The sequence below is a fragment of the Ips typographus genome, linkage group LG14, assembly GCF_016097725.1.
Source record: "Ips typographus isolate SLU linkage group LG14, UJ_Ityp_2.0, whole genome shotgun sequence".
In the NCBI taxonomy this organism is placed as follows: Eukaryota; Metazoa; Arthropoda; class Insecta; order Coleoptera; family Curculionidae; genus Ips; species Ips typographus.
In genome coordinates, this window is record NC_138435.1 from 1,705,553 (window position 1) to 1,718,158 (window position 12,606).

Below are 12,606 nucleotides of genomic sequence, written 5' to 3' on the forward strand. Positions count from 1 at the left end.
TTTGGTATATGCAGTACCACAGAAAAATCGTCATTTCTTCTGGTTTGAATTGTAACATAATAATTACCTTTTAAATCCAAATATGGCGCTCCAGAAATTAAAAATTGAGGTTAGGGACAACATAGAACTGAAAGCTATTGAATCTATAGAAGGAATGAAATCCCTTCGAGTGTCTTAAAGGACTCGGACCGTATGTAAATTGTATAAGGCCACTTTTGGCTCGACAAAGCTTGAATTCGCTCATAAAAGCGGATTATAGCCCAAGAAGTTAAGTTTAAGCGGATTTCTGAATGTAAATTTAATACAAAAGAAGACTTAGTTGTGACGTTACAAGGTTTCTTATTTTCGACTATTTTTTTTTTAGTCCGTCCCTGTTGGTGTTAAGTCTATAAGTCACAACTATTTCGTTGCAAGTTTAAACATGCGGAATAAAGCATTACCCGGTTAAAAGTCACATATATCAAGGGTTGCTCTGCGAAAATGTTTCTCACATCGAAAACAAGCCCTGCTCCTGTATAACAAAAGGGCAATAAATTGCATTTAATGGTGCAATAAAAGACACTGTAATTCATACACAGAGGACATAAACTTTGTTGGAAAAATAATGTAAATTCGAATTTCATTCACAAAAATTGATAACTTAACGTGGATCTAGTTAGAAGATTGTGTCTATTTACTGTAAGGAATGGTAATTTTGCAGATTCCGTCGACCTGGATCTGGCAGACGGTGGAGACGGCCTAAACGAGCTCGGGGCCTCGTTTCCGCCCTTCGAGGGCCCTCCAGTACACTTTGCCACTGAAAATAACAGCGTCGTCACGGCCCAAACGGGGTCAACCGCCCTAATACCATGCGTCATCAATAATATCGGGGATGGCACAGTAAGTAGATGTAGAGATTTTTTCCTGTTTAAAAGAGCGATCATCGAAATTGTCCATAAAACCAAAATAGTAACGTTATTAGGGCGCCTTTATTTAGGGTGACATTTCCATCAAATTACCCTAAAAAGTACCCTCGAGGTACGTTTTTGTAACTTTCTCAAACTGGATGAGAGTTGGAGTAAAACCGACTTCAGATATGGATTCCCCGACCCCGATTTAGTCGAAAACGAGTACCATCAATCCTAGGTTGTCTCAATCCAAAATGGCGGAAATTACAAATGGCTCCCACAGCCGCCATTTTGATTTTTTGGGAAAAAATCGAGTTTGGACTCGTTTTCTACTAAATCGGGTACGGGGAATCCGATGGTGTCTTCATTTTTTCCTAACTCCTCCCGACATCTAATTTTTTGTAACTTTCTCGAACTGGATAAGAGTTGGAGTAAAACCGACTTCAGATATGGATTCCCCATCCCCGAATTAGTCGAAAACGAGTACCATCAATCCTAGGCTGTCTCAATCCAAAATGGCGGAAATTACAAATGGCTCCCACAGCCGCCATTTTGATTTTTTGGGAAAAAGTCGAGTTTGGACTCGTTTTCTACTAAATCAGGGACGGGGAATCTGATGGTGCCGTTCATTTTTTCCTAACTCCTCCCGACATCTAATTTTTTGTAACTTTCTCGAACTGGATAAGAGTTGGAGTAAAACCGACTTCAGATATGGATTCCCCGACCCCGATTTAGTCGAAAACGAGTACCATCATCCCTAGGCTATCTCAATCCAAAATGGCGGAAATTACAAATGGCTCCCACAGCCGCCATTTTGATTTTTTTGGAGAAAATCGAGTTTGGACTCGTTTTCTACTAAATCGGGTACGGGGAATCCGATGGTGTCGTTCATTTTTTCCTAACTCCTCCCGACATCTAATTTTTTGTAACTTTCTCGAACTGGATAAGAGTTGGAGTAAAACCGACTTCAGATATGGATTCCCCATCCCCGAATTAGTCGAAAACGAGTACCATCAATCCTAGGTTGTCTCAATCCAAAATGGCGGAAATTACAAATGGCTCCCGCAGCCGCCATTTTGATTTTTTGGGAAAAAATCGAGTTTGGACTCGTTTTCTACTAAATCTTGCATGTTTAAATGCGTGTTTGCGATTTTAAGGATGTTTTACTTTTTATCTTGTAAGACTTGACTTAAGAGCTAGAAAACAGAGTTGTTAGTTCTACAATAAAAAATGTTTATTTAATAGTCTGATTATTCTTGGTTTGGTTGAAAATATTCTGATTCTGGCAACGTGCAAAATTTTAGTAACTAACTTGTCAGTTTGAGAACAAATGATCTATTTGGCAACATTGCAAAAATTTTGTTTAAAATTAAAAGGAAAAGAAAAATCACCTACGTCAATCTACGGGGTGTGTTGGCTAATTCAGTGCAAAACTCTGTTGCGATGCAGTCACTTGGTTAAAGCCGTGTAACTTCCAAGATTAATGAGGGAGATTTATGAAATTTTTTATACAATATTTAGACACTTTGGGCTTTATTGTGTTAAAAAACGAAGCTTCTAACTTAAAAACTGAATTTATGGTGAATTTTCAAAGTTTCATTGCTCCACAACTTACAGAGCGATGAAGGTTGTGAGTTTTAAAACTTTGATTTAGTGTAGTCACTTGTTTAACACCCTGTAACTTTCATATTTGGAAAAGGAGATTTTTGAAATTTCATTTGAAACATTATTTGATAATTCATTGTTTGTTTACTGAGGAAACAGCACAATTTGGAAATTCCTAAACAAAATTAGGGATGATGTCATAAAAATTTGCCAAAATAAAATTTAAATTTTTTCCCTACTCAGGTGGGGTAAAGTGAACTTTTTCGCACTTATTTGAGTACGGGAAGGAGTACTTTTCTGCACTGCAAGATTAATTTACAATAAATGAATAATAAACCTGCAATTTTGGTTTATATGTGTAGAGCGACCTATTTTCACCAACATTTCTATGAGATGTTTAAGCAAAGAAAAAATGAAAAAGTAACTTTACCGTACTAGTATAGAATCGAGAGCCATTTACAGGTTTGCTGCCTTAAATTGTTAAACAATTTTTAATTGAATTTACTAAAGATTAAACAAAATGATTAGTACAACTTGTCATCCTGAATAAGGTCATCAAAAAGGGCGATAAATCGTTATTTACGACGGGATAGAAATACCATTAAATCCTTATAAAGGGCGAACGAGCTGTATTATTACGCTGCAATAAATTTTACTATCCCTATTCGATTTTATGTTAATATTTATTAGGGTGTTTAACATTTTGCTGTATAAATTAAGAAGCACCCTGATGACAGGCTTCAACATTGTTAATTAACGCCCCTTAGTATTTTTGGTGATAGAACTTGTGTTTTATTTTAAATTTAGTCTCACTTTCAGGTGTCGTGGATCAGAAAAAAGGATTACCATTTACTAACAGTCGGCATAGCGACGTACAGCAGCGACGACAGGTTCCAAGCCATCCATCTGCAACACTCCGAGGTAAATATACGAGAAGACAATAATCCTTTTGGCCCAAAAAGCCTTTACGAGAGAGCAACGCAAATGTGTCTTTCACGCTCGAAAAAACCACATAAAAAGCAAAACCTTACAATGCGAAATGTAAGTAAAATCAGTGATAATATTTCTGGGAAAGCTCCATTGTAATAGCTATCCATGAACATATAAAAATCTTAGAGAGATTTTTTCTATTGATGTCTAAGTCACAGTATAAACCTGGGAAAGTGAAATTCAAAGCTGTAATACTATAAAGGGTGTCCCATTTAAAATAACGTTGCTAACGAACTCCCCTTTAAGAACGCAAACTTAAATTTGAAATTAATTATCTCCAAAACCGTATGTTGGTTTGTATTAGACATGTTTGTGTTTTTAAGTAGGCCCTGGAAAGAAGAATCCAAAACTATAGTAACATACAGGGTGTTTCGTCCCTGTTAAAAATGTGCACTACTTATTCAATCTCGTTTCACAACAAAAAATCAAAGTTGAATAATGGCAACAGCAATACGAGAAACGATAATTGTGGCCGGATCCCAATCGGTACAAATTGAATTTCGAGAAACACGGGAAAAATAGTGATAAAGTATGGTAAGATTAAGTGCTCAATAAGAGGGTTCTTCGAATCTGAAAGCTCTGCCCCATAAATCATACGGTGTTTGCTCGATATTTTAAAAAGTTTCCGGATCCAGTTCGAGAACATTATTATCTTTAATCGTCATTTATTCGAGAGTCGAGACTAATTCGAGTGAAAGACATCGACAAGGACAAACCGTCGCCTCCCTTTTCCGCACTTTATCTGATTTCCAGCCTTTTTGGTCGCGAAGTCCGACACGCACACTCGACGAACGAAAGCATAAAAGGGCGGATCGGACTGATTTATGCCCGTTCTGAAGAAAAGCCGCCCTAATTAATGGCAATGAAGATCATTAATAAAGACCTAATCGAAGTTGGCGCGACGTGCATTATTCATAAGTTATTATTTTAACTAACCTAACCTAACCTAAACCAAAATAACCTAACCTAACCTAATCCAACCTAACCTAACCTAACCTAACCTAACTCAACCTAACCTAACCTAACCTGTCAACAGTATTCATGGTTTGTGATTGGTCAAGAAAACTGTCAATTACTTACTGACTAGACAGTATATAAATGAAAAGAGGGTTGAAGGCCTCTAGAAGACTTTTTGGATTTGCCAGAAGATTCTGATGACTATTTGATGTTACCAGAAGCCTCTAGGAGACATTTTGGAATTGCTAAAAGCCTCTAAAGACTATTTAATGTTGCCAGAAGCCTCTCAGACCTTCATTACTCGTTTAGAGTTTGCCAGAGGCCTCTAGGAGACATTTTAGCTTTGCCAGAAGACTCTGAGGACTATTTGATGCTGCCAGAAGCCTCCGAAACTTTAATTACTCATTTAGATTTGCCAGAAGCCTCTACGAGACATTTTGAATTTGCTGAAAGCCTCTACAGACTATTTAAGGCTGCCAGAAGCTTCTGAAACCTTTATTACTCATTTAGAGTTGCCAAAGGCCTCTAGGAGACATTTTGGCTTTTTTAGAAGACTCTGGGAACTATTTAATGTCGTTAGAAGCCTCTGAAATCTTCATTACTAATTTATAGTTGCCAAAGGCCTCTAGGACACATTTTAGCTTTCTAAGAAGGCTCTGAGGACTATTAAATGCTGCCAGAAGCCTCTGAAGCCTTTATTACTCATTTACAGTTGCCAGAGGCTTCTAGGAGACATTTTGGCTTTGCCAGAAGCCTCTAAAGACTATTTAGTGCTGCCAGAAGCCTCTGAAACCTTAATTTCTAATTTAGAGTTGCCAGAGGCCTCTAGGAGACATTTTGGCTTTGCCAGAAGCCTCTAAAGACTGTTTAATGCAGCCAGAAGCCTCTGAAACCTTTATTACTCATTTAGAGTTGCCAGAGGCCTCTAGGAAACATTTTTGCTTCGCTAGAAGTCTCTAAAGACTATTTAATGCCGACAGAAGCTTCTGAAACCTTTATTACTCAATTACAGTTGCCAGAGGCCTCTAGGAGACATTTTAGCTTTGCCAGAAGCCTCTAAAGACTGTCTAATGCTGCCAGAAGCCTCTCAGACCTTCATTACTCGTTTAGAGTTGCCAGAGGCCTCTAGGAGACATTTTGGCTTTTTCAGAAGACTCTGAGGACTATTTAATGCTGCCAGAAGCCTCTGCAATCGTCATTACTAATTTAGAGTTGCCAGAGGCCTCTAGGAGACATTTTGGCTTTGCCAGAAGCCTCTAAAGACTATTTAATGCCGACAGAAGCTTCTGAAACCTTTATTACTCAATTACAGTTGCCAGAGGCCTCTAGGAGACATTTTGGCTCTTCCAGAAGACACTGAGAACTATTTGATGCCGCCAGAAGCTTCTGAAACCATTATTACTCATCTACAGTTTCCAGAGGCTTCTAGGAGACATTTTGGCTTTGCCAGAAGCCTCTAAAGACTATTTAATGCTGCCAGAAGCCTCTGAAACCTTTATTACTCACTTAGAGTTGCCAGAGGCCTCTAGGAGACATTTTGGCTTTGCCAGAAGCCTCTAAAGACTGTTTAATGCTGCCAGAAGCCTCTGCAATCGTCATTACTCATTTAGAGTTGCCAGAGGCCTCTAGGAGACATTTTGGCTTTGCCAGAAGCCTCTAAAGACTGTTTAATGCCACCAGAAGCCTCTGAAACCTTTATTACTCATTTAGAGTTGCCAGAGGCCTCTAGGAGACATTTTGGCTCTTCCAGAAGACACTGAGAACTATTTGATGCCGCCAGAAGCTTCTGAAACCATTATTACTCATCTACAGTTTCCAGAGGCTTCTAGGAGACATTTTGGCTTTGCCAGAAGCCTCTAAAGACAATTTAATGCTGCCAGAAGCCTCTGCAATCGTCGTTACTCATTTACAGTTGCCAGAGGCCTCTAGGAGACATTTTGGCTTTTCTAAAATTATATTAAGAAGTAGAATAAATCTAGTACATAGACTTACTGGCATCCAACATGACGTCACGCATAGCTTTGGGAATATAAGTTTGATATCGTGCACAGGTCCTCCAGTGTGACCTGTGACGTCACAGTGGATGCCTTAATACCTGACAGGATTGTTCATTTCTGGTTTTTGTAGTGCATTTACACTGACCTAGACAGAATGTAAATGAAAAGTGTGTTGAAGTTGAATTTGGATAACTTTAGATTAGACCCTTCTCGCTTTTCAGGACTGGACGTTACAAATCAAATTCGTTCAAAACAGGGACGCTGGATTGTACGAGTGTCAAGTGTCTTCACATCCCCCAACTAGTATTTTTATCACCCTCAATGTAGTTGGTAAGTAGCGATGCAAAAAAAAACGTTGGAGAGAGTGTTTAATTAAGAGATGGAGCAATTCCGTGTTATTAGGAATTAAAATTGAATTTACCCGGAACGAACTTTAAATTAATACACCCGAATGAAAATGCATGAGATTGCACCCCGGGATATTAAGCAAAGTTGTATTATTGTCCTCGTTTCCCATATAAACGCGTTCTGGAAACGGGGATTAAAAAGTGTTAGCATGAAAAATTATGGCAACTGCTTCTATTCTACAAATGCAATGCACGAATTCTCAACTTTGTATGTTAAATCAGAAGAGCAGATTCGGCAGTATCGGATATTGAAGGAGCCGGCATCAACTTGGGTAAAAGGGGGGGCAATTCAGGACAGCTGTTCCGTATCCGCCAACTATTCGCCACTCAAAAATAGATATCTAACGAAAATATTTACATATTTATTATGGCATTTGATATGCGAACGAAGCTTGGGTCGGTATCGGAGAAAAACGACAAGATAAAGGAATATTGTTTTTGATGCTGCCAGTCGAAAATTTGCTAAGAAAATTTGAAATGCAAATGTTGGTAAACACCATCGCGAACCAGATTTGCGAGTCGTTGTATTGGCTATTCAAAAGTATGCCAAATGAGTCAATTATTCAGCCTGTCAAAAGTGCCAGAGGCCTCTAGGAACCATTTAAAGTTACCAGAAGCCTCTAAAAGACCTTTTTAAGTTTGTTAAGTGTGGTTCTTCCATCATCATCGCAATTTGTTGATAAACTAAACTACACTCGAGATTCGTGAATGTTTATAAGATGGATAATATAATTTTTTAGAAGCCAGAGCGGACATTGAAGGTCCTCCAGAAAAGCACCTGAAACTGGGCAGCGGCCTGCGTTTGCATTGCGTAGTACTGCAAAGTACCGAACCGCCCTCTTTTGTATTTTGGTGAGTGTTTTAACGGTTATTTCTAGTGCAATTAGGTCAATTTACACGTGCAGGTACCAAGACAACCGGATGATCAACTACGATTTCGATCAGGGCATCAACGTGACGACGGAATTGAGCGAGAAAACCAGCACTTTGACCATTACGAACGCGGCCCTACGACATTCCGGCAATTATTCGTGTGTGCCTAGCAACGCCCAGTCTGCCAGTACTTTAGTACATATTTTAAGTGGTAAGTCAATCCGAGAGTTACACAAGTTATATCAAAAAGTCAATAAATCTGTCAGTGCGTAGGCATCCACTGTGACGTCACGCATAGTTTGACATCGTTTGCACTGTGTCCTTCAGTTACGTCATAGTGGATGCCTTGTAAGCAGAGATGTAAAAGCGGTAATTTTCGTGTCGGAAAATTTCTATTTTTGGAAATCATGCATTCTAATAATTTAAGACATCTAACCGCCATTTGTACCGACGCACTTTAAGCATAGCTTAAGTGTGGTTTAGAAAGTGACTTTCTACACCTGTACTGTCACAGTCTGACCCACACTTACAAAACGACCGTGCAAACCCAAAAGTACATTAAACTTTATTTGAATTGATATTGGATTGTTGTACAATTAATTAAAAAACAAATTATTTTAGAATTTTTAGATTTTTCAATTTTTTTCGGAAAATTACCGGAAACTTAAGCTAACCTAATCTAACCTAACCTCAACACTTTTCAAAATAATATGAATTTTGAAAAAAAATTTATCCCTTCTGGACAACACATTCCCAGTATAAAAGCTTTAATCTTTCGGTAGCGTCACATTTCTACTATATATGGTATACATCAAAAAGACAATTTCAAGGGCTACAAATTGGTATATTGAACCACCCTGTAAGTGTCAAAATAACAAAGTTAGGGGCTGTCACAGCAAAAACTGTTAAAATCAAACAACTCAGATTTAACAGTAAATAACTTAGTTATTGGACGTTTTAGGTCAAAACTCTATACAGGGTGGTCAAAAGACAATTTCAAGGGTTACAAATTGGTATATTGAACCACCCTATAATTGTCAAAATAACCGAGTTATTGACAATACAATAGAGTAGTTTACAGGGTGATTCAATAAATTTGTAACATCCTTGTAACTTGTTATACCGAATACCGAATATGAATCTTGTAGATATTTGCATATAGTTTATTCCTAGATTAGTATACAGGGTGTCCCAAATTTGAGCAACAAACAAAACTTATAATTTTAGCCTCTGAAACTTTCATTACTCATTTAGAGTTGCCAGAGGCCTCTAAGAGACATTTTAGCTTTGCTAGAATCCTTTGAAAGTGGAATGAAATTATATCAAGAAATAGAAAAAAAATCTGTCAGTGAGACAGAAAGACACAAGGTCATCCACCGTGACGTCACAGTGGATGCCTTGTAAATCCATCCACTGATAGGGTTGTTCATTTCTGGCTTTGTGCAGTACATTTTAAACTAGTGAAATGTCAGTTCGCCATTACGAAAACTTGAAATCAATTCCAAGGCGAAATCAAATGGCGCATTTCACAAAGTCGAATGAAAAAACTCGGGAAAACTCGAAGGAATGTTAAATTAATGAAACTTCTTAATATCCTCATTGTTCCCTGGGCCGTCGTGGAAGAATTATGCGGCGGCATTAAGTTGGAAAGCTCTTTGAAGTTTTTTAAGTGAAAAAGAATTATAAGTATGAATAACATTTTCTTCAGGAACTGATGGAGCGTGAACTTAAAGCTGGCTAGTCAAAAACAAATGAAATACCCTTTATAAGTAGGTAAAGTGTATTTTTTCCTTTTGACTTGTATTTAGGACTGTGCATGGTTAATTTTTAAGGAAGCGGGCAAGAAACTTTTTAATACGAGCTCCCGTCGTTTTAGTATTCAGGAAATGAACAAGGAGCAAGTTTCGAATGGGCGCTATATATTCTTTTACAAACTCGAGGCGGTAAAATGCAAAAATGGATGAAAAAAGAAGTATCCGGAAGCGACAATCCAGACATAAATTTGTCAAATGTGCAACGAAAAGATAATGGCGGTTTACAAAGCAAAAACGCGATGCATACCAAGTAGATTTGGTTTATTAACTGTGCTATTAAGTTTTTTGGATTAAAACTGACAACGCTGCTTGTCGCAGCACTAGTTTTTTTATGTGAAATTGATTAGACAGTCCAGTAGTGGAAAGTCGTTAATTCAGACAGAATCCAATTTAGTTTAAAAGCGCTTCAAATTCAATTTACCCCTTTGTTCGTGTTGATGAATGTTTTTTTTTTTTTTTTAATTCAAATAAAACTAGTAAATCGAGCAAAACACCATTCCCCATTTGACAATTGACATATGAATGATAATTTGAGAGCAGAGTTGCCAAACGTGTACCACTTGTGCTCCTCCTCCTCCTCCTCTTCTAGTAGTAGATACATTGCGGAAGGGTCCAGCGAACATCAAATGTGCGAAATTTCTCGATAAGGAACGATTTGATATTCAAAATGAGTGCGGAGATTTCATCAAGCGCGAAATTAGCCGCGATATGACTGGTCTAAGATGTGCACTAAGTATACGAAATTTCTTATCTAAATTTAAAAACGTGCACCACATCGGACGTGGTAGGAATGATAGATGATGTACGATATATTCCGTGTCGTGGGGTGTGAATTTTATGAGTTTTAGACGATTTCTTTATGTTACTCAAATATCGGCCTGCTAAAAAGCTAATGAAATGAGCTTTCCATTGATGTATAAAAGTGTATAGGTTGATGGTACGGTTCGGCCGCTAGGGGGCGTCAAAGTTGATTATTTTTTTCTGCACTTTTTTTGGTATACTCGTTTATTCAAATCAAAATAACTCCCTTATTTGGGACGTTTTGTGTAAAGTTTTATATGTCAATGGAAAGCTAATGAAATGAGCTTTCCATTGATGTATAAAAGTTTATAGGTTGATGGTACGGTTCGGCCGCTAGGGGGCGTCAAAGTTGATTATTTTTTTCTGCACTTTTTTTGGTATACTCGCTTATTCAAATCAAAATAACTCCTTTATTTGGGACGCTTTGTATAAAGTTTTATATGTCAATAGAAAGCTAATGAAATGAGCTTTCCATTGATGTATAAAAGTTTATAGGTTGATGGTACGGTTCGACCGCTAGGGGGCGTCAAAGTTGATTATGTTTTTCTGCACTTTTTTTGGTATACTCGCTTATTCAAATCAAAATAACTCCCTTATTTGGGACGTTTTGTGTAAAGTTTTATATGTCAATGGAAAGCTAATGAAATGAGCTTTCCATTGATGTATAAAAGTTTATAGGTTGATGGTACGGTTCGGCCGCTAGGGGGCGTCAAAGTTGATTATTTTTTTCTGCACTTTTTTTAGTACACTCGCTTATTCAAATCAAAATAACTCCTTTATTTGGGACGCTTTGTATAAAGTTTTATATGTCAATAGAAAGCTAATTAAATGAGCTTTCCATTGATGTATAAAAGTTTATAGGTTGATGGTACGGTTCGGCCGCTAGGGGGCGTCAAAGTTGATTATGTTTTTCTGCACGTTTTTTGGTACACTCGCTTATTCAAATCAAAATAACTCCCTTATTTGGGACGCTTTGTATAAAGTTTTATATGTCAATGGAAAGCTAATGAAATGAGCTTTCCATTGATGTATAAAAGTGTATAGGTTGATGGTACGGTTCGGCCGCTAGGGGGCGTCAAATTTTACATTTCCCGTATAAATGCTTCAATCTTTCGGAATGGTCAAAAGAGAATTTCAAGGGCTACAAATTGGTATACTGAACCATCCTGTAACTGTCAAAATAACAGAGTGGTGGGCTGTCAAAGTGAAATCAGTCAAATTCAAACTTTACAGCAAACAACTCGCAATATTATCTCCCGAAGTTCGCGTTCCATAGTGTCCCCATAAAAACGTGTCCAATGGTGTTAGGTCGGGACTATTTGCTGGCCAGCTAACTTTGTGTTATGTAACTTTTTTGATCCACCCGGTATATTAAAAAGTAACTGACTATAACTTTCGTATTTGACATTCTCGATAAAGTCAATAGTTGATAAGAGCAAAATGTAAGCAGTCACCCTGTACAACGTTTACTTGGTCGTAACTAAAAAGGTTCTTTATTCCAGGCACGAACTGGCCCAAAAAGGGCTCGGTAATGACCAGGCAAGACCATTTTCACTCAACGTCTCTCTTATCATTCCTAACAATTTACTTTATATCCGTTCCTGGTAACGTATTCAACTCACTGCAAAAACGAACATTGTTGAAATAATGGGGAAAAAATTCCGGCAACACCGCAAAATTAAAAACAAACATTTAAGATCGGAGGAACATAATAGGTCGATTATGTTGATCGGAAGGTGGTGAAAGATAAATGATAACACAGAGGAAAAACTGTGGGGGGGCAATGTGATTAATTTCCTCTTCGAAAGTTACGTGCCCGGAATAAATGCAATTTAGTTTACAATTTGCAATTTGTTTGAGGGAAATAGTTTAATAAAGCTTTTTCTTGGTCTTCTCTTAAAATGCCAGTTTTTTCCACGTCAGAAGAGTGGAAGAATTATGGAGCTGGCTAATCATCCAGTTCTATAATTCTTCCGCTCGTCTGACGTGGAAAAAACTTGACAGTTCTGTTAAAATTTTCTAGCAATTAGCCAGCTGAAACATGCTGGGGCACCCAACATAATACTTGATTTACACCACATACAATATAAAACCTTTTCCAACGTAAAAAAAACGTTAAATTTAAACAGTTGGAGACTAGAAGAAGGTTTTTCCTAATTTTATGACACTTCGTTTAACTTTCGCAAAGCGAAAACATTTAAGTTGGTAGTAAGGAGGGCCATTAGTGTGCAATGCGAACTTTAACGACCGACTGCGAAAATGTACGGCCCTTTCG

General features: G+C 37.7%; 2 protein-coding genes across 8 annotated transcripts in view; one reads left to right on the forward strand and one right to left on the reverse strand.

Annotated features, from left to right (window-relative positions):
* Positions 1-12,606, forward strand: part of LOC145737796 (limbic system-associated membrane protein-like) — an 87,676-nt gene that overhangs the window by 71,170 nt on the left and 3,900 nt on the right. For 4 of the 7 annotated variants that reach the window (XM_081992620.1, XM_081992619.1, XM_081992621.1 and 1 more), the window contains exons 3-7: positions 701-879; positions 3,300-3,413; positions 6,640-6,766; positions 7,584-7,695; positions 7,749-7,927. In XM_081992620.1, coding sequence (XP_081848746.1) covers positions 701-879; positions 3,300-3,413; positions 6,640-6,766; positions 7,584-7,695; positions 7,749-7,927 — 711 coding nt within the window. The remainder of the gene's footprint in view (positions 1-700; positions 880-3,299; positions 3,414-6,639; positions 6,767-7,583; positions 7,696-7,748; positions 7,928-12,606) is intronic. The other 3 variants (XM_081992624.1, XM_081992623.1, XM_081992625.1) reach the window with 3 other exon arrangements.
* Positions 750-12,606, reverse strand: part of LOC145737793 (F-box-like/WD repeat-containing protein TBL1XR1) — a 31,816-nt gene continuing 19,959 nt past the window's right edge. The window contains exon 7 of the mRNA XM_081992615.1: positions 750-903. Coding sequence (XP_081848741.1) covers positions 857-903 — 47 coding nt within the window. The 3' untranslated portion in view covers positions 750-856. The remainder of the gene's footprint in view (positions 904-12,606) is intronic.